Genomic DNA, 22,531 nt, shown 5'->3' on the forward strand with positions numbered 1-22,531 from the left:
TTAAATAATGAAACGAGGTCGGGACATTTTATCTGAATATCAACGCAAAATATTCGTAAGACTCAGTCTTATTTTCAAGCCTCTTTTGAAACAAGTTCAGCTAATAATTTGGGGACAGTTTGAGCATAATCCAAAACAGTTACTGATGTAATAATAATGAAACCCTCAGGTTTCTGATATAATTGACATATTCCCTCTCTAAGATAGATTGTCTTTGTCTGACTTCTTCTTCTCTGAACACTTGGTGCCTTGCAAAGACTGCATGAGGCACATTTTAAGAAATTTGGATAGTCAAGAATTCAAACTGAGTTTATGATCAACTGACTGTAATGAGCCACCAAGAAGTCTAGGATAGAATAATGTGAAAAGTAAAGCTTTAAGTATTCACTGTCTGGGCTGCAGTTTCACACATTTAAACAATGTTCATCCAGTCACCGTTAACTCCTCTCAGTTCTGATGAAGTGAGAAGTCTGTCGGATGAGTGCTGAGGTGTTTTCATGTCTATAGAAGCCAGTCTAGGGGATTTGGTCTTAAAATCCTTTTGTCTACAGCTATTTGTCACCTCATTGTTAGTGACCCCATGACGCCATGCTGCCTGACAAAGTATGAAATTCTCTTTGACAGTAAACCATCAGGCCTGCGGAATTGTTTGGCAGTGATAAGCTGTGGAAGAGCTGCTGCACAGAACAGCAGGACAGCAGCAGGCCTTGATCTTGTATTCTCTGTATCCCTGTAAAGGTGTGAACTTGCCTCCAGTTTTTTTTTGATATTTTAAACTGGTCTCTGATACAAAGCAAAGCCCTTGCATATGTTAGGACTACTGTCATTCCCTGTGTCTTTGAAATCCAACATCCAGATGCAACATTTGAAGACATGCTGCTTGTACCTCTGAATGAATAAATGAATGAATGATTGAATGTGCCGAAAAAAATATCCCCTGCTGTGAGACAATACAGTACACTATACTGATTCCACTAATCATGAGCTGATGTTTCAATGATGTATCGATCTGTTTTATTTCTTATTGGACTGTGGGACCATTCCCAGTCTTACATTCTTAGGTGTAAAGGCTCTAGTTTTTTTTTTTATCTTGTGACTTCATTGTAATGAGGAAAACTATATTTGTGTAGGAGATTGTGTGTAAACTGAAGTGAAGTGAGGGTTAGGCTTCGAGTGAATTAATTGGTACTAAGTTCAGGCCTGCCTCTAACTGGCACTTCTCCCACTGAGCACACAAAGCAGGCGGTTACGACGTCATGGGCGCACCCCTGGGATACGATGGTTCATAGACTAACCATTTTATCCCAGCGGCACAACTGTGGCTTTCATAGACAAATAGAGTATAGAGTACTCCTATCCAAAAAAGTTCTACAGTCTAAGTCAGGCAACAAACGGAGAGCTCCCAGCAAATTTAACATGGTTAGATCTACCAGAGATCTTCATCAGACATTGTCAATGAAGTGATGATGAGATTTTGTACCAACTGTAAACAAAGTATAACGTGTATATTGAAGTACCCCCGACGCAGGGGTTAGGGTTAAGATGGCGACCATATACCACAATCTCCCTGGTTCACATCTGGACAACCTATTTTGCTTCTCTTTCTCCCTCATTTCCTACAGAAGTATTGCACAGTTTAAATATTAAGATAAAAAGATAAAATAAGTAAGAAAATCAGGAAAAATTACAATATATCTCCTTTTATTGAACACATGGTCGAAAATGTACTTAAAATATCTGTCAACAATTTTGGGAAGCTTATAAAGCTCTTCACCGAATATTACCAGCAGCTTAATAAACAAACTTTAAATTATAGCATCCTTGCTTGTAATTGCCCCAATACAAATTTTCAAAGTGACAGGTTGAAAATATAATAACACCATCATCACAGGCAGTTGCAACAAAGAGAAATGTGGAACGCTTCCAAAGCTAAGGTGACGATACTTCCATTAGGAATGCAGAGGAGATGCAAGCCGAGGCAAGCATACACACATACAGCAGGACATACTATTTAAATCATTACAGCAGCAGCATACAAACACAACACATGCAATGACGACATGATATGAAACTAATTTTTAAGGCATTTGAGTGAAACATGCACATGGACCAAGCTAAATACGCAGCGATAAACTGAACCACATTCAGAAATATGGCCATTAAAGTAGAAAAATCTATAGGGAGAAAATGAATCTATGAGGATACACAGTGTTACTTTATGTATATTTGATTGTCTTGAGTAACAGGTATGCACAGCTAATACAGTGTAAAAATATAGGCTCAGTTTAAATGGCCCATTACTGTCACATTCAAAGGTTAAAAAAAAAATGACATCACTTCCAATACACAAAGAAACACTTGGAGCCACTAACAACACTGACAGATGTAACTTATCATGCGTAAGCAAACACAGATAAAACCAACAACTGGAACAGTTAAAAAAAAAAAAGAGGAAATATTTTATTTTTTGGTTTAAAACAAATTTGAATTTGCAATTCTGACGTCACTGAAACAAAATGGGCAAAATCACTTGCTACCATATGACCTCTGAACATCAACCATGCCACAGTAATGTGCTACCGCAGTAGTATACAGTTTATATGGTCAATACAAAAAAGAAACAGCAAAGAGCCTTTTTGAAAATATAATTCAAGAAGTAAAACCTTAATTCTAACTGTAATTGTAATTCTTCTCTTCAGCAAGACACGAAACAGATCTCAAGACAGATAAAACATGACAGCAAATAAGCAATCATAATCACAGCTGAAGGCTCAAAAACTGCAATCTAATTATCCTGACAACCTGTCTCTGTTGGACTGTTGCACTAAAAATAAACCCAAGAACAACTGCAAGGCAAGTCTGTAGTGCATGGCAACAGAGTTCTTCACACAAGCGAGTCCTTCATGCCCTGAGTACCTTTCTCTGACAAAATCTCTGATAAAATTTCTGACAAAATCTTACAAGTACTGGAAAAAAAACAACCTCTTCTTCTTGTAGTAATTTTATTCTAGGAGCTGGTGGTCTGCAGGTGGCTTTCATTCAGGATGGAGGTGATGTTGGTGTCATAGAAACCGTCCTCATCCTCAGAACTTAAAGTGGAGGAGCCCAGAGCTGCACGATGTGTTTGCTGTGACTTCCGCCTGAGAGAAAGCAAACAACAGAAAATCCAACAGCATGACTCAGTTCTTCTACTTTCATGCAGCTCAATCAACAGAGGCCATGTGTAATGCTAGTTACTATAGAGTGCCACCTAGTGTAAAGAAGATAGAGTGATGGGGTTACTTGTCAAATACCAAAAGTTAAGGAAGTCATCCTACATTGTATGGAACAGTAAAGTTATCAAATATAAACCGACTTAACATATTTTTTTTGTGATTGAACAACATCTATGCTCAACATTATTTCTCAGACTTAAGTCCTACTTTAGTTCTGCCTCCAGTGCTGTGACTTTGGCCTGCAGTGCCTCCTGGAGCTCCTGCTGCTCCTCCAAGTCCCTGAGGACCTTGCGGCGCACTCCCTCCAGGCGCTCCACCTCCCCTTCGCTCTCGTCCACCTGCCGTTTCAAGGCCTTCACACGCAGAGACAGCTGGGGACGGAAAGAGGGAGAGGCAGGGGGTTAGAGGGGAACAGAGGAGGTCACAGGTGAAGACGTGGGAGCGGAGGGGAAGAAGCCAGACAGGCAGGCAGGGGTTAAAGCCAGGGGTCTGATGGGGGTATGTGGGGTTGTAAGGGGGTCAACTACGGCCACTGAAAAAAAGGCGGAGGCAGCAGAAAGATGATCGGGGAAGGGAGGTCAGGGAGGGTTCTGGTGACCGAGTCAGGGTGGGTGTGGGTCAGGAGGAGTACAGATGAGATTAGTCTTATGTAAAAGAAGCAATAAACACTGTTTGAACTGCGTTAATGATTAAACAGCAGGTGTAGGTCAAACAGGATCTATAGATAATTCTTACTACATTATTAAAACTGTTGAGTAGGTAAATTAGTACAAACAAAGAGTCAGGAAACTTGAGACAACCACAGGAGCATATTTGATACTGAGTAAATTTCACTGACTTTGAAAGAACAGCGAGACAGTTAGGAAAATACTTATTTCACTTGTTGTAAGGAGTTAGATTGATACCACTTTTGTGTCTGTATGGTAAATATGTAGCTAGAGCCAGCAGCCAATTAGCTTAGCTTAGCTCAAGAAAATGGAGGCAGGGGGAAACAGCTAGCTTTTACAAAATCAACACCTACCTATACCTCTAAACTCAGCTCACCAATTAACATTATATTATTATTATTATTATATAATAAGATATCTATCTATCTATCTATCTATCTATCTATCTATCTATCTATCTATCTATCTATCTATCTATCTATCTATCTGTCTATCTGTCTATCTGTCTATCTGTCTATCACCCAGTTTCCAGTCTTTGTGCTATGCTGTGAATCATCTAACTCCCGGCAACAAAGCGCCTTTAATAAGCATATATTCTAAAATGTCTAACTGCTCCTCTAATTGGTTAGATCCAGTTTGAGTTTTAGCTTTTTGTATTTAACCAGCAAACACTAGAACAAAGAGCAAAGATTATTTGCATGCAAATCTTGATATTTACCTGGTCTCTCTGCTCAACGTGTTGGCTTCTCTCCTGGTCTAACGTGGCGTTTAGCTCCTTTAGCTTTCTCTCCATTCGTCTCTGAGAGGCCTGGATACCGGCCTTCTCTCTGTGGGGAGAATTTCAAAATTCATACAATACTACAACGATACTTTGACACAATTACATCTTTAATGGGTATGTTGTGACATATTTTCCCTCATTCCATTCCAGGTGTTGTCTTTTTTTTATGGATGGTTGATTTCTGGGTCCTGAAGATTTGTTATTATTCCTTATATTATATAATATATATGTTTGAAGTTTGTTGTCATTTGACATATGAAAAGCCTGATGAGGGTTGTTTTTCCAAAACAGCTTCTCAGTAAATTTTCATGAGTGTCGACAGTGTGCAGGAGCTGACTGACTGATAGAGATTGTTTCTTTTTGTCTTCAGTCGTACCTTTCTTCACTGTGAAGTCTCTCCTCTAGCTCTTGAATTTTGTTTTCCAGCAGGTTGATTCCAGCTGAGGGCCGAGTCTGTCCCTCCATGTCTGCCACACGAGACCTCAGCTCCTTCAACTGGGAGGGGAGCCGCACGGTGAGGTGATTAAACGAGTGATTTCCGCAAAAAGCTGTGCTAACCAAGTTTGTGTGTGTGTGTGTGTGTGAGAGAGTGAGAGTTTGTGTGCATGTCCAGACACTGAATGAATGAACAGTACCTGTCTCTCAAGTGCACTCTTGTCCATCTCCAGGTCATGTCTTGCCGAACGCTCCTGCATCAGCTCTGAGCGAAGCTGATCCACCTGAGAGGAGAATGAGGAGACAGTGTAAGTAAACCTGTCATCCTTTCTGCTATTGCATACAAAAAGGCCTCCTGCTTATTTGCATGTGTATTCAAATATTTGTATTTGTGTGGCACCTGATCTCTGCTTCGTGTGATACGGTCGTTTAGAAGCTCTACACTGCTCCTCTCCTCATCCAGCTCGATCTCCAGTGTCTTAATTTTATCCTGCGAGAACACACACACACACACACACACACACACACACACACACACACACACACACACACACACAGGTAGATACGGAGATTAATACATACTGAAACATATTTCCTTTTTGGGGCTTATCTCCCTATACTCAAAGCTATTTGATATCACAATTTCACACGGTTCACTCCCACCCATCTTTAGATTCCCCAGTTCATGACCTTTGACCTTGAGGGCTCACCTCCAGGCCCCTGATCTCCCTGGTGCGATCGGTGTGGGTGCTCTTTTCGGTCTCTAGCTCGCTCTCCAAGTGTTTGAGACGGTTGCTGAGGAGATCTCTCTCCAACTGGGCGCTGTCTCTCTCCTCACTGCACACCAGCAGATCCCTCTTCAGACGGGAAACCTGGGGGAAAAAACGGTGTAATGTAGTTTTATAGGAATTCCACCCATTCTCATGCAATTTCTGCTTTCATAACTACTTTAGGGTTTGCCAGACATACATGCTCTTTTTAGATCCCTGCTACACTTTCTCAGAGTAAATGTCAAATGTATATTTCCACATTTCTATGTAAGTCTTAACCACTTCTGGATAATAAGCTGCAGGCAGTGCTATGAGCTATGTGCTAACATCAGTATGTAAACATGTCCTCAATTACAATGTTATCATTATGTTAAGTAGGTATAATATTTACCATGTTGGTTACCACTGTTTTAGTTTAATTAGCACTAAACGAAAAGAACAACTGAGGCTGATTAGTTTTGCAGTTATTTATTGATAGAAAACTTGAATTTTGAGCTGATGATGGTGCAAAGACAAGGAATCAATTACATTTCATGGTGAGGGGGGCATGAATGTGTGTGTGCCAAATTTTATGGTAATCTCTCCAGTAGCTGATGAGAGATTTCACTTAAAAACCACAAATGTCAACCTCCAGGTGGCGCTAGAGGGAAAGTCAGCTCATCACCAAAGTCTTTAGGATTCATACTCTGGGAACCCTGAATGAAATGAAAGTGATGGATCAACAGACCAGCACTGGCATCCCTAAAACCACACTTTTAAAAGGCTTTGAAACAATAGAGGATAATAGGCTAATGGGCTAAAATGGGATAACAGTTAAGTTTCCATTGTTTGAGGGATCTTGTTTTGTACATAACACTTGACTCATGTAATGCTGAAATAATGTAAAAAATGGGTTTTGCTGCACAAGCAGATTTACTTTCCCCCTCCTTCTCGTCTCCTCTTTTTTTTTGTAACACCTCTTCCTCACCTCATCTTGCTGGGCCTTCAGGTTGCTCTGGGCTCTCTGCAGCTCAGCCAGCCTGTCTTTGCTGTTGCGCTGCGCCTCCAGCAGGTCCTTCCTCGAGCGCTCCCTGTAGTCATCGAGCTGTGTTTGCAGTGACGCCACCGACTGACGGGAATCTCCCATCATCATCTCCATCTGACAGTGGAGGAAGCGCAGACGAGAAAAATGGGGATGAATTTCAATATCTCCATATATATGAGCAAACCATGCTGTTGCTCTAACCCTAAAACACACACACACATACACACACACACACACACACACACACACACACACACACACACACACACACACACACACACACACACACACCTCTTTGTTAATCTTCTCCAGGGCTCGGTCCAGCAGCCTCTTCTGTTCCTCCAGGTCGCTCTTGCCCCTCCGCAGGGCGTCCCTCTCCAGGTCTCTCTCCTCCAGCCGCCGGGTCAGCTCATCCCTCTCCTTGCTCAGGCGGGTGGCTCCTCTCTTGGCCTCCTCCAGCTGAGACTTCAGGGAGCGGTTCTCATCCTCCAGGGCTTCCACCGCCTCCTCAGCCTCCGAGCTCCGGTTCATGCTGGAGTGAAGCCGCGTCTGGAGAACGATAAAATGACCACTGATGAACATGGGATTTGTAGCTTGTGGACTGATTTGTGTTTTTATTACTATCAAGTTGTAGGTAAAAGGTATTTCATGTGCGTGATGTTAAGAAGAGAATAATATTCACCACATAGCAACCCATTTGTATTTGTCCAGTATTTCATAATTGGCCTTTGTACGCTGCATTGTTACATCTGTGATGTAAAATAGGAGGAATGGCAAATAATAAAGTCCCTCCATATTCAAAATACAGTTCGAAAATAGACTCTATACTTTAAACTTGATTGTCCTGACCACCGTATCCAAACAAAGTCTTACTCCATATCCTTGACATGCGGATTTGTACGAGCTTTGCACCTATGCTGATTTGTGTACGACTACGCTCTTCACATGATCAGTAAGTAATACGATTAAAGCTCCTAAAACAGCTGTGATACGCTGGTGTTCCGGCGCACACGGAGCACAATGCACATCTTATGCAAATTTATCTCAGAGGGATTATTTTCCACGCTTGCATGTTTGAGTTTTTCTTTGGATCTAATTTACTTCACATCTCTCAGTTGAAAATAGCGTCTGTGTGGGAGACCATTTCTTTTATTCTTGTACTGTATGTGTGTTGAAATCATTTTGCATGCATGTGTGTTTTTTTTTTTTTTTTTTTTGTGCAGTACCATGCGTGCCAGCCTCTCTCTGAGGCGAGTGTTTGCTTCCTGGAGCTCCAGGTTGGCGCCATGGTCCACCACAGTTCTTCCAGCTGATGACTGTAGAGAGATGTAGGTCAAAACAGAGAGAGGAAGGGGGGAAGGTGAAAAAAAGAAAGCTGATATTACATGTAGAATTTACTGACTTTGATATTTACACAAAAACTATAATCTCTTATTTATGTTGTACATTAAATCCATTTCTCTGATGCAGGAGGTGTTCCTTTAATCTTTAAAATATATTTCTATGATCAGATTCACTTCTTTTCCACACAATCTAGACGCTGCTTCACCTCCTTTGCCTTCTCGAGCGCCTTTTCCAGCTCGGCCTTGTCTTTCTGCGACTGCTCCTTCAACCTGCTGATTTCAGACTGAAGCTCGGCCTCTTTCTCTCCACCCGCTTTCTTCAGGGCTTGAAGTGCCTTGCTCTTCTCGTCTAACTCGCCCTTTTGTTTGTCCAGATCGGCGCGAGCCCGCTTCAGGTCGTCATGGCAACGCTGAAGCTCCTTGGGATAAGTAATCAGAGATGAATAATGCGTGTGTGAGCAAGAGGAATGTGCCAGGGCGATTTTGTGTGTGTGTGTGTGTGTGTGTGCAGAAAAAATGAATGAAAATGAGAGAGAAATGATCTAAACTTCACCCAAAGGAAATCCCACAGTTGCATTACTGCTCTAACAGATATATATATATATATATATATATATATACATATATATATAAAAAACTAAACATACCGTAAAACAAAAAAGATGAGCCCCTGCATGTCACCCACACAGCGAGCAGAATCTGTGTTCTGCCTCGTGACTAATGTGAACGTGAATTACCTCTGCTAAAGACCGGTCATCATCAGGCATTTGTTTCTTCACGGAGAGAAGTGAATTCTGAAGATCCTTCAGCTCGCCCTCAAATTCTTTCTTCTCCAAACGGGATTTCAGCAGCCTGCGGAAAGACAGTAGATCTTAGAGAACACACAGTGGTGAAAGTAGCTGCCATGTACTACAGACGTACACACACACACACACACACACACACACTGCAAGGCCGTAAGCACGAACACGCGCGACAAACGACAAACAAAGCGCAAAGGGAGCGAAACTACTGTTATAACCATAAGAATATCACCACATCCAGAATCTGCCTTTTGTTTAGGGAGGAACACTTTCATTAAAGAGAAATGCACCACTTACTTATTTATTCAAAGTTATGTCCATTAGCAATTCAATCAGGAAATGTGTTGTTTTGATTGGATGATTGAAAAAANTCCAGATCGGCGCGAGCCCGCTTCAGGTCGTCATGGCAACGCTGAAGCTCCTTGGGATAAGTAATCAGAGATGAATAATGCGTGTGTGAGCAAGAGGAATGTGCCAGGGCGATTTTGTGTGTGTGTGTGTGTGTGTGTGCAGAAAAAATGAATGAAAATGAGAGAGAAATGATCTAAACTTCACCCAAAGGAAATCCCACAGTTGCATTACTGCTCTAACAGATATATATATATATATATATATATATATACATATATATATAAAAAACTAAACATACCGTAAAACAAAAAAGATGAGCCCCTGCATGTCACCCACACAGCGAGCAGAATCTGTGTTCTGCCTCGTGACTAATGTGAACATGAATTACCTCTGCTAAAGACCGGTCATCATCAGGCATTTGTTTCTTCACGGAGAGAAGTGAATTCTGAAGATCCTTCAGCTCGCCCTCAAATTCTTTCTTCTCCAAACGGGATTTCAGCAGCCTGCGGAAAGACAGTAGATCTTAGAGAACACACAGTGGTGAAAGTAGCTGCCATGTACTACAGACGTACACACACACACACACACACACACACACTGCAAGGCCGTAAGCACGAACACGCGCGACAAACGACAAACAAAGCGCAAAGGGAGCGAAACTACTGTTATAACCATAAGAATATCACCACATCCAGAATCTGCCTTTTGTTTAGGGAGGAACACTTTCATTAAAGAGAAATGCACCACTTACTTATTTATTCAAAGTTATGTCCATTAGCAATTCAATCAGGAAATGTGTTGTTTTGATTGGATGATTGAAAAAAAAAATTATGATTGATCAATATAACTTCATTAAGACACAATCAATGAAGTAAATAAGTACATTTCTGAATGATGATTGGCTTGAACGATTGACATGATTGGGTTTGTCATCACCAGATCACTGTTAGTCAGGGTTCACCAATCTAATGATCAAAACACGTCATCAGACACAAACTCCACTGTGATCTATGAGCTTCTCGGGTGAATCTCAGGGAGCACATCTCAAGTTCTGATTGAAACTTGTCTAAATCTACTCGAACCAAACACAGTGACACTGATTTCCTCTCTCACATTCGACGGCTGACGTGCTTCCCGCTCCTGCCGAATGAAAAGTCAAGCGAAAGAGTGCATGCATTAAAAATAACTCCAGAGAAATGTTATCTTGCAGGAGTGAATAAAAAAAACACATTTTTTTTTTTTTTTTTAAAGCAAGGTTTTCAGTCAACAGATTCTTTGAACTAATTCTCCTGATTGTAAAAACATCAAATACGACAGAGTGTGTTTGATGCTTGACCGAGGCTGGAACATGTTACGACTGCCAGTTCAAAGCTGTCAACACAAGCCTGTTTTGAATGTGTATGATTTAACCAAGTAATGGCATGGCTCCATAATCAATTTGCAATCTTAGACATATAATCTTCTATCCTGGGTCCTTAAAATTCAACATTGATTTATCCACATATTTGTGGTCTTTGAACGCTACTTCATGCTTGTCTGGTGTTTTTTTTTAAACACATATTTAGATACTGAAAGAGATACAGTAGGTGCACTCCAACCTCACAAATGATTCATACAATTTAGAGAGGCCTCTGATGTGAGTTACCTCCATACACAAACACACAAAATACAGAAGCAAATGGTGCCATATCTGCACAAAGTGCGAAATACATCTGTTTTTGGTGACAGCTATTTTATGCTTGTGGTTGATATTGATGTTTTTTTTTTTTTTAAAGGGTCATCTGCCATTAATTTCTATGTGTATGCAATAGAGAAGATATTTATGTAAATACACTTATAGACTTATAGACTACTTACTCTTCTCTGGTGTTGTGCAGGTCCTGTGTGGTGACATCCAGCTGCGTCTTCCACTGCTCTCCCTGATCCCTGCAGCTCTCCAGCTCTTCTTCCAGCGTCAACATGGAGGCGTTCACCCTCTCCCTCTCCTCCTCGATCTGCTCCTGGGACTGATACGTAACCAACAAACATACACACAAAAAAAAAAGGAAAAAAGATATTTTGAGTTATCGGAGTCAGTGTATAACACGGGTTCATTCCCGCTGTTCAATCACCCTTCTCATTATCATGAGATACTGTATAAGAGCAGTGATTCAAAGGGAACTCACACACCCAAATCTGTCACATTTTCTTTTCATTCAGTTTCTTTTCAAGCAAATGCTCGACACAAAGGAACAGAGAACAGAGAACGTTCAGCTTATTCCTTCATCAGCGTCTCTTCAACTTCTAAAAAATACTTCTAGATAAGAAATAACACCATTAAACTTCATACAAGATAGAGAACGGTACAGTCGACACAAACAGCGATCCAGCTGCTTTAATCCTCCTCTCGCTAAATAAATCAACTCATCAAAAGCAGCTGACAACCTGTCTGCTTATTTCCTGCTCTCGGGCTGTGTATTACGTTTTGCCTGACACTGCTGTTACTGTTTCCAAAATCTGCATAACGATCTATTCCTGTATATCCATAACTTCTTCTACAGCACGTCCTACAGTACTCCAAAAATAGTCCACTGATAGAAAAAGAAACTCTACGATAGAAATTCACCCGGAAAACTTTTACATTGCAATCACAAGTAGCGAAATTCTCTTTTCTAACTGAGCTAACTAGGCTTAGCCTGACCTCATGGTACACCCGTGAATATATATATAGAACAGAAGAGCAAGACAAAGCCTGGTTGTATAATAGGCTGTAAAATCAAGTCACAATTTAATCACCTTAATAACACCTGCAGGACACACAAACTGCCTGACAGGTATAACCTGACTACTCTCCCATTACCTCTGTACGAAGAGCTCCTCTGAAAAGAAACAGTCTCTGTCTTAGGAGTGTTTTGCCAGACTGTGATGTAACAGATTAAAAAAGAAATCATTTCAGTTGTTGGAAACATTCAGAAATATTCATTGTGATTGCTGCATTGCAGGTTTTACTGTGACCGTCAGAGAGGTTAAAAAATCCTTCCTGGTTAACTTCACTGTAATCTGCAGGTTACTGACTTTGACACTGAAACAACATCAAAGAAGATAATCACATGAATAAAAGGGAAACATATATGGAAATATATTAGTTTACGTGGATCCCAAACACAAATAGCAAAAGCTCAAAACAAAATAGACGTCAACTCACTTTTTTGACCGAAACTGCAAAGAAAGAAAGAAACAAATCCCTCACACTACTCACTGAGTGATGTTTATGATCTGAAAACTACAAGACTTTCTGAAGTGCAAGAACTTTACTTTGTAGTAAAAATAAAAGAAATGCCAAATGGACTTGAAGCTGTCCTATTCTATTAAAGTGGTATTTACTATACGTTTCTTTAAGCACCAGTATATTCAGTTCTGTCTGTGTAAACAGTGCCTTGCTTGTTCTCTCCTCAGTTCACTGACTTGGTTTGTGTTCAGTGACGTCGGAGGCACGAAACCAACATTTTTAGTTTTATTGAGCCAAATAAAATCTTCTTTCTTTGTCAGGGTCCATCAGGTCAAAAACACAGCGGGACACGCCCATCCTACATCAAAGTAACTGCACAAAAACGCAACTGAAATCAACTCAGGAGCGTTTATAAAGCAGCTGACGATCACGCAGAGACCGCACTCACATCAAACAACCTCAGCTTTTTTATGGTGTATTACTGGTGTTTAAGTGACAAATCTGTCTTTTAATTTTACGAATCAAAATTCTTGTTGCGCAACATTAGTTGCCTACTGGCGAGTCAGTTCAAAAAGTCTCTTAGGATTCATCACATATCATCAGCACAGATTTTATTACTTTGATCCCTGTTTTGAGTGTTTTTTTTTTTTACATCATTTTGCCTTATATCTCAACTACTGACAACTAATGAAGAATAAATTTCAATAATTGTATTTTCTGTTAAATGTTCAATGAACTACTGCTGCACCACAGTTCAAACCCCAGGGGTTTCTGTTCTAACTTCTGAGCTGCAACAAAGTGAAGTTCTGTGTGACTGACTGATGCACAAAATGTAAGAATCAGTGCCATCCACCTGTGTGACCTGTTCCATGGTTTTCCTCAGTTGGGCCATGTCCTGGCTGTACTGCTCCCTCAGAGCCTCCATCTCTCTGTCATGACACTCAACCTCCTCCTTCAGCACTCCCTTCAGGGCCGTCAGCTCCCGCTCCCTCTGATGGAGCGTATCCTCCTGCCGATGACGTAACATGGCAGCCTCAGCCAGATCGGCCTGCAGAGTCATCACATCCTACGGGGGGAGGGAGGGGGGGAATGTAGAGATAAGTAGACAGTAAGTTAAAAGACAGATAAAAGTGTTGCGTGTGTGTGCAGCCGTGCAGTGTGTCAGTACCGTCTGCAGTGAGTCTGAGTGAGATGAGTTTTCTGAAACCCTCCTCAGCTCCTCCTGAAGCTCGGCCAGCTGGTCTTCCTGTAGGCGCAGACGAGACTCTGCACCCTCTCTCGCCATACGCTCCTCAGCCAGTCTGCACACACACACACACACACACACACACACACACACACACACACACACGCATTATTAATACTGCAACACCAGAGTCATTAGCAAGCCAATCAATCAGGCTATAGGGAAACGATCCTTTGACAAAAAAAAGCCACAGCAGCAATAACTGGAAGCTTATTGTTGGCTGCTAAGTGTACACACTGTACATGCAAAACCACACCCACACCCACACACACACACACACACACACACACATCCTTACTCATCATGGGCCTGCAGCAGTTCTTTCTTGCAGCGAATGAGTTGATCCTGAAGTTCCTCAAAATTCCCCTTTTGGAGACTTCCATCATATCCTCCCTTCTGTACACAAACACACACACACACACACGCACACACACACACACACGCACGCACACACACACACACACGCACGCACACACACACACACACGCACGCACACACACACACACACGCACGCACACACACACACACACACACACACACACGTGCAGAGGAGATTGAGGGTGAGGCTTTAGAGGAAAAAGAACAAAGAGAGCACAAAGACAGAGAACAGGACTGGAAACATTGCAACAGAGTGTCAGTGTCAACCTTGCACATACATTATGTGCTCTGTATTATCTTAAACATAAAAAAACAAACAAAAAAAAAAACATGTCTTTGATTTCTTGCCCTAGTTTCTGACAGGGAGAACAGACCCTGCCACTGTGCTCAGACATCGTCAAAAAAAAATTAAAATAAAAAAAAAGCCGATCTCCCCACATAAACAACAGTTTCTGACAGGCTGCAGGGGAGCAGAGCCGGAGCAGCATCTCGTTTGTCGCCCACACCACTCCGCCGCTCGTCAACGGCTCGCGCTCACTGAGAAGGAGGTGTAAGCGCAGCCTGCCCATGAAACCTCTCTTATCCTCCTACACACTCATTACAGGAACGCACACACGGAGACAGAGAAAGAGAGACAAAGTGAGGATCACAGACGATTTTGCTCCTCAGGGGACCTCACATTTCTGTTACTTATCAGCGATGGATTATGAAGATATACTTTGTACAGATTTGTTTCATTTTCTTCTCGTCCCCCGCAGGACAGTGTGTAGATAATCCCGTTCTGGGACGTTTCAGTTTCTCTCTGTCCTCACAAAGAGATAATTAACAGAAGATAACATAAGTGAGAATATGTATAAATTCTTTTGAGCATTTGGATTGAATTACATCAGCTGTATCCTTAAAAGAGACTCTCCTCCCATGCTTTATGTACATTAGTCATGGCTGAAATACTTGAACACAATGTGATCACATAATGGAAATGAGACTCAATATAAGCCTGGTCTAAAATAATAGCTGATTTGAGCTTGCCTCTAGTCCGGGTCGCTAGATAACTCTGAGAGGTCGTGAACAGTAAGGAAGAGAAATGAAATGATTCCTCTGTCATTTTGTTCGCAACAAACGGCTTCATAGTGGCTGAATTAATCCAGGATTTACCCAAAAGTAAATTGATTAAAGATTCCATACAAAATCAGTGGTGGATGTAACATAATTTATCATTATCATTATTATAATTTCATAATTTTAACATCAGTGATTGGATGTCTTTTGCTGTAATGAACCTTGGGAGTCCTCGTTAAGAATTTTTTTATGTATTTTTTTACTTGCGACTTTTTATCGAAGAACCGGATATTATTTAACACAGTTGTTGATCTCTTGTAATGATAACTCACCCGGGAGGAGTCCTCACTGTGAATGATTTCACATTGTCTGTGGCAAACGGATGAAAGTTTTACTTCCACAACCAGAAATGCAAGAAATAGCTGTTTGGTTCAAATGGCTGATGAGGGACCAAAAAATAACTATCTTTGTTTTTTGTCACAAACCAGAGAGGCTATGAACCAATCCTCATTTTGAACAAGCAACAGCCATCAGTGTTCACTCTCTACACAAACAAACATACAGCACGTCAGCTGTCTTGGACCCAGGTAATCCAACACATCCAACATCTGATCCTCAATTAACCGGGGGAGCAAACAGGGTCTTGGTGCATTAAGTAGTCACTCTCCCACTGACACACATTAACTGGTAACACCAGCATTAAACCAGTCAAAACACACCACAAGCTCTTAAGAGTGAGCCACATATACATTAGTGGTACACAGTGAATGTGAACCCTGCTTCACATTACACTGTGAAATGCAAGTAAGCCTCTGAAGTGAAAGGCTGAGCTTGTGTCAGTATACGAATCAGGACTTTGGCTGTATCACAAAGGCCCCATAACAGTCTCTGGATGAGCCCTTTAATGTACAACAACACGCGTCATCTGATCCTGCTCTGATCCCATGTTTTGGTTTATCACAGACAAAAGCAATGTTTTGGTTTACAAGCAGAGCAGGAGAAGAAATCGCCTCGGGCAAAAAACACAGTTCAAACCCCCTTCATCCTACACTTGGATGCTTGGTTGAGAAATCAGCCGCTAAATCCACTGAAGTGGACAGCGTGGTTAACATCATGAAAGGCAATGAGGTTTTGTACAACAAGACCCCTCTGAGAAGGATCTGTCCCATCCGGCAAGCCAACCCCCAGCTGGTGCAGGGTTCCAGTCCAACTCAATTATTGATGGCTCTCAATGACTGCGCTCTCAACACACACTGAGCCCTCAACAGCTTCCCTCTGCAGGTGCATCGTTGCCAAGAGACAAGACGGGCAAATAATTCACAAGCAGCCATGGCCACAACCATGCTGAGAAGTACATAACAAGGGATCATACATAATCAAGTGCATGTGATATGAGAAGGTAAGGACACAAAGGAGTTACTTCTGTATGTAGATTTATGCAAAAGGATGCAAATTTAAAGGAAGTAGCGTGTGCGTCCTCATAAAAACCATGGCGCAGTCTATTTTAATAAGGTGTCAGAGGAGCACGGAGGAGCAGGCACCAAAATTGACAGAGAAATACTCAGCAAGCCCCTTAATTTTCCTACGTTTGGCCTGCCAGAAGAGGATCCTGGGAGACAAAGTTGAATAAAATAGAAACTTCATATCCTCAGAATAGAGGACTGGCTGCCAACCATCTGTTAACCTTATTATGAAAACTGCTCTGCTGAGAAGAAACCCCCCCCCCGCCCCATTCCTGACGCCATCACTTTCCAACTTTTTGTTTGACCAATATGCACAACAAAAGAGAAATTCAAACATGTGCCATTCAAAATGTATGCAATGTCTTAATTGTTATCATAGTGCATTCAGTAGTATTGGTTTTGCTGTTTTAGGTTAGATGGCTGCAATATAAAATAAAAATATATATTTTTATATACAGTATATTGTATAATTATTAGATTATACTGCTGGTACTATCAATGCAGCTGCAGCTACTAATAGTACAACTATGGTCATATCAACAATAAGAGATGATGTCTCAAAGTTGCCTTTGTTGGTGTCTTTTGACCACATCTCATGGTCTTCTTCAGTGAATGGAACTGGCTCAGTTGAAATCCTGTGATTTAAACATGGAGCACCGGAGCTAGTTTCATTTGTTCATGATAATGGGATTTAATGTCTTGCCGTACCTTAAAACTGCCGGTTGTCTCGTAACCAAAGTTGGCCTTTTTTGTGAGGGATCCCTCACTGTCGCTGCTGTGGATGAGAAAACATTGGACAGAGGATTAGACTGGAAAACTCAGTGTATCCATATACTGTAGCAGTGACTCTAGCTATTCAGTACATCTTGTTTGTAGTTTACCTGTCTTTGAGAGTGTTGAAAATAGACTGCTTGACCTGAGGCTCCTCCCCTCTGATGGCCTTGGTGCTTTGACTCAGGCTCCTCGGGGGTATCTCCTTCAAATAGAAAGTAAGCAAAGTAAAAAAAAATAAAAAAACATTAAAAAACACAAGACACAAAACAAAGAGACAATTTAATACCTGAAAATAGCTACTAAGCTCCTCATAGCTGGCACTTACAGGCTTTTTAGGTAGAGCTGGAGGGAAATCCTTGGCAACAAACTTCCCTGGTGACTTAAAGCTGGGCTTGGGGGCCTCGAGTGCTGTCACCTTGGCAACAGATGCAGGGCTCCTTCCCAGGCTACCGCTCGCTGGGGCAGACGACATCAACAAATTGGAGGACGTAGACGGAGGAACAGCGTAAGGGTTCATAAGAATGGGAGAGGTAGAGGAGGGGAGGGAAACTTCTGGTTGAACTTCTCCTCTAGCGTCAAGACTTCTGGACCTCCTGCGCTCGTCAAACCTGAGCCGCTGCCTCGCTCCAGAGCGGCCTCTGGTCTGTGGGGCGCTGCCTGGTGTCGAACTGTTAAATTTACTGATGAGCTTGTTGATGGGAGCCAGGGAGTTGGTGTCGATCGCCGGGGCAGGCTCCTCATCAGTTGATGCTGGAAGTTCTGGGAACGACTCTGAAGGGGAATCTTTTCTCTGTTTTTTCCCACTGTACCTCCCCAAAGAGCCAGTTAAACCGGAGCCAGCTTGCTTGACCCCTCTGGGTCCCACGCCGTTTAATTTGACAGGTTTCAGCCCTGCTTCATTATACTCCTCCGTATCGGTCGAGTCTTTGTTTTTCTCTGCTTCACTGCCTGTTGCTTTGAGTTGGGGTTCAGCTTTTGGCCTTTCCACCTGTCCTTCTCTTCCAGCTCCACCTTCCTCGTCCCCTTGTGTTCCTGCTTGACCGTCTCCTGGAGGTCGCTTAAGCGGGCTCCCGAAAATCTCCCCATCCTCATCTTCTGCTGGAGAAACAGGGGAGTGTCCTGTGTTTGCAGCCAGTATGTAGGGGTTTGCGAATTCTGCTGGTTCTTTATTGGTTTTGGGGAGGCTGTTGCAGGGCGACGTCGACCCTGAGCTGGGAGTGGGAGTGTTTAGCTGAACTCCATATGAGTCACCTTTCTCGCCATCTTTCAGGACCACATAAGGCTGTCCAGAGATTCCCTGAACCCGCACTGCCACCCCATATTTATTGGAAGGAGGCGTTGCACTATTGTTTGCTCTGGATTTATCAGGATGGCCTCCGCCTGTGTCATGGAGGTCCTTGATGAAGCGTATCTGAACGCCATAATCAACGAGCGGCTTCCTGTCAGTGGAGAGAGAGCTCATTCTCACTTCCTGGTGTCTGTGCAAGCAGCCTGGTCGGACAGGGAGGGGAAAAGAGCAGAGATGCAAATCAGGGTTACATAAGCAACAAGGACATTTAGCATGAAAGTTTAGGTGCTGAGATCCTTTTTTATAAAAGAAAATCTATTCCACAGTACAAACCTGCAGAGGATTCAACTCTCACTGACCCCAGCCACTGCACTGCTTAAGATGTGCCCTAGTCCTTTTTGCTGTTTCAACAAAAGTGATAACTCCCTAACTCAGATGCCTCCTTTTAACCCGTCACTCCTTCTTCATGACCTCCTCGTCTTTTGTGTGAATTGCCTGCTTCTGCCCAGGTGGAGTCAGTGATGCTCAGCTAAAATATCAGATTGCTGGTATATCTTGATGAAGCTGTCATCTTCTCTTGCTGCTCTACAGGTTAAATTCCATTCTCGAACCAGAATATATCATTCATGTCATGCCAAATATGCCACCGGGCACCCAGACTCTCTTTGTACAGGTCCAGGCCGACTTTTTTTTCTCTCTTTTTTTTTCCAGAGGGTGTGTTGAGACGGCAGGGAGAACACGGTGGAGTAGTAGTAGTAGTTTGAATGTATGAGATGCCTCACACCAAAAAGATGAATATGTTGCATCTAATTTACAAAAGCAAGTTGAAATACCACTTTATGTTTTTATTCAATCATTATTATAGATAGGACACACAAAAAAAGACAATTGGGTGAATCATCCACTGAGTTTTTGGTATTTTTTATGTATGATGATGATGATGTCACCAGGGTTATCTTAGCTTGGGTTTGGAACATAAAAACGTACGGCATTTTTGCCAAAAAAAAAAAAAAATCATTTCCACCTTATACACTCTGAAAATTAGCTTAGTGATGAACACTATGAGAAGGTGAATACTCCTCCTTTTGTCCAGGCTCTGTGGAGCATTAAACACTAGGGGCTATATCAGGAATGGGCCTCCTCTCTTTCTCTCTGCCTCTGCCTTTGCCAGAGTCTCCCCAGTCACCAGACTTCAGAGTAGAGTCACTCAGGCGTAGACTGTTTACTTTGAGCTGTGCAGGCACAGACATCAGCTCAAGCATATGCACATACACACTCATATATGAATGGGTGTGCGCAGACATATGCACAAACCCGCTGTGCATTCCTCATCTGGTGGCAGGCAGTTGATCTAATAAGCGTCACTCCTTTCAAGCATGTACGGAGTAATGTGCAGCATCCTAATCCATCTTTAGTTTTATACTCTGCTAATGTTGAATTTCAGTAACACACTGACCCCAGCCTGTTTCATTGGTCCGTACCTGCAGCACTGACTCTCACAGGGCTTAAAGTGTAACCGACTCTAACTGACCGCTGGTTACAGTGTAACAGGCAGCACCTCGACTAGCAATGAGGTTAGATTAGCGAATCAAAGTCAGCCTTTGTCTTTCCCAAAAACATTCTTAAGATTCCAGGCGTCCCCCTTTACACTTGGCATTGCGCGTGGTTTGCATTTGTATAATAAGGACAGATTAAGAGGAAACTGAGAACTGGGGCAGCATCAACTGTAAAGCCTACACATGCGGAAAAGTGTCCACATAGGCAGTAAATGAAAAGTGAAGAGACTAATTAATGGATGAAAAACTGGAGACTAAAAATACACTGCAAAAACAAATGAATTCTGCTGTCCTGACATGACAACAAGCAGCCGGGTTTTGCAGACCATGTTGGACATCAAAACAATGATCTGAAGTTTCAAAACATGTATGTTTCTCTTCCTCTATTTTAACTGTTGACAAGGTGCTCTGCCCTCAGCTGCTGGTCACTGGTCACACTGGATGCTCCCAGGTGTAAACATGCTCCTTGGGTAAATAAAGATCTCAACAAAGGCTCAGTTGTTGCACACGTTCAGCAACCGGTAGCTGAGCACTGGTTGGTGACAACTGGTGCCACTCCTCTCATGCTCTGTCTCTCTGTCTCTGTCTCTCTCTCTCTCTCTCGCGCTTGTCACAAGGAAAGGCTGTGTCAACAGAGACAGGAATGTCACTAAACGGGCCGGTCTGCCATCACGCTTCCCTTCCTCCTCACCCAGCGTTCACTCCTCATTGTCCTCTGGCTCTGTATCTGCACCCTCCTCTGCTTCTTACCTCATATTCGCTTTCTCCCACAGTTTCTCTTGCCCCCGGGTATCTTGAGGAAGTTACTTTGACATTATAGGGCTGCGTGATTTGGCTGTAATCAATGTCAGTAGGCCTATATTATAAGAATAAACAATCAGTGGTAATATGCAACAATTTTGATAATTTGTAGGGTAAATATCTGCCTGTTCAAGCTTCTCCAATGGGCATTTCTCTATTTTATTTTATTTGTAAACTGAATATCATTGGGTTTTGGACAGACAAATAAAAGGAATTGAAGATATCACCAGCAAAATTGTGACATTTCACTTGATAAACTGAGAAAAAAAGATAGCTAATGAAAGTAATCATTGGTTACAGCACTAAAGACTTTTTGACTTTTTGTGTCAGATATAGACACAATTACAGAACAAACTGATGTTCCACATATGTAAAACATTATTTACCTTATTTAACTTGTTTTGTTAGTTTCATTTAGATTACTGAATTTTTGTAAAACAATAACACAAAATGGACGCATCACCATGCAATTACAGAAGAAGAACCCTATAAATGATAACCCTGAATTAACATCCAGCCCTATTTGATACCTGAAAACATATAATTCAAATACCTGGAATACTTGTTTTGGGTGAGTATAGTTAATGTTCTACAACAGAAAAGCCACAGGCAAACTGTCGTGGGCTGTGTTGGTGAGGTAGGGGCAGGTTCTCTTGTGTAAAATAACAACAGCTGTTGATGTTGAAAGTGAGCTTGTAGTGTGGCCCTGAGCAACAGAAACACATGTCAGCAGCAGCTGAGTTATCAGTTGTAAACTCTAATGTTGGCAAAGAGGTGAGGGACTTTCATAAGGTTTCCCTTTTTTTCAACCACGTACCTACAGTTTTTTTAAGACAGCTCAACTCATTCATTAAATAATATCGCTGTCAAATTCATGTAAGTATGTCAACTGAGGATACTTCACACGGGGGGAAACCATTAGAGCACCTGTCTGCTCCTGGGCTCATTGCGTCACACCCACCTATCCGGTCAGTCAGTTTCGGTGCGCGTCGAAACCACAGGGTTGTTTACACGAGCCGACCACGAGCGACCGGATAAACAACCGATTCACCTGCCTCCCAACGAGACGCCGTCGCAACCGAGTAGTAGTATTTACCTGCTATAATAACCTCTCATATCCTCTTTACGCAGCGCAGTCAGATCCAATTATAGACAGCGGAGCGGTGCACACACAGAGCTGCATCCAGACCTCTGGAAAAAGCGGACAAACAAAAAGGCTTGTTGTCGGTCAGTATCGTGAGCAGGAAAAGCTGAGCACGAGAAGACGGCGGCCAGAAGCCAAACACAAAGCCACAGGTGTCCATCTCTGCTTATCCAAATGTTAGAGAAATGCCCGCTCAGCAAAACGGGGCTTAGAGTATTAGACAC

General features: G+C 42.2%; 1 protein-coding gene across 1 annotated transcript; it reads right to left on the reverse strand.

The window, feature by feature from the left end:
- Nucleotides 1–1,701: 1,701 nt before the first annotated feature.
- On the reverse strand, nucleotides 1,702–18,980 carry LOC111223167 (cingulin-like). The gene is made up of 20 exons (XM_022747204.1): nucleotides 17,844–18,980; nucleotides 17,626–17,720; nucleotides 17,453–17,519; nucleotides 14,143–14,240; nucleotides 13,767–13,899; nucleotides 13,452–13,664; nucleotides 11,248–11,396; nucleotides 10,504–10,530; nucleotides 9,779–9,893; nucleotides 8,443–8,655; nucleotides 8,120–8,209; nucleotides 7,185–7,442; nucleotides 6,837–7,007; nucleotides 5,810–5,971; nucleotides 5,500–5,589; nucleotides 5,300–5,383; nucleotides 5,041–5,159; nucleotides 4,602–4,710; nucleotides 3,423–3,586; nucleotides 1,702–3,140 (listed from the first exon to the last, which is right to left on the reverse strand). Exons 1-20 carry the CDS (start codon nucleotides 18,978–18,980, stop codon nucleotides 3,008–3,010), a joined length of 3,627 nt encoding a protein of 1,208 aa, XP_022602925.1. The 3' UTR covers nucleotides 1,702–3,007.
- Nucleotides 18,981–22,531: the final 3,551 nt, after the last annotated feature.

This window comes from Seriola dumerili, unplaced genomic scaffold, assembly GCF_002260705.1.
Source record: "Seriola dumerili isolate Sdu_G_001 unplaced genomic scaffold, Sdu_1.0 BDQW01000110.1, whole genome shotgun sequence".
In the NCBI taxonomy this organism is placed as follows: Eukaryota; Metazoa; Chordata; class Actinopteri; order Carangiformes; family Carangidae; genus Seriola; species Seriola dumerili.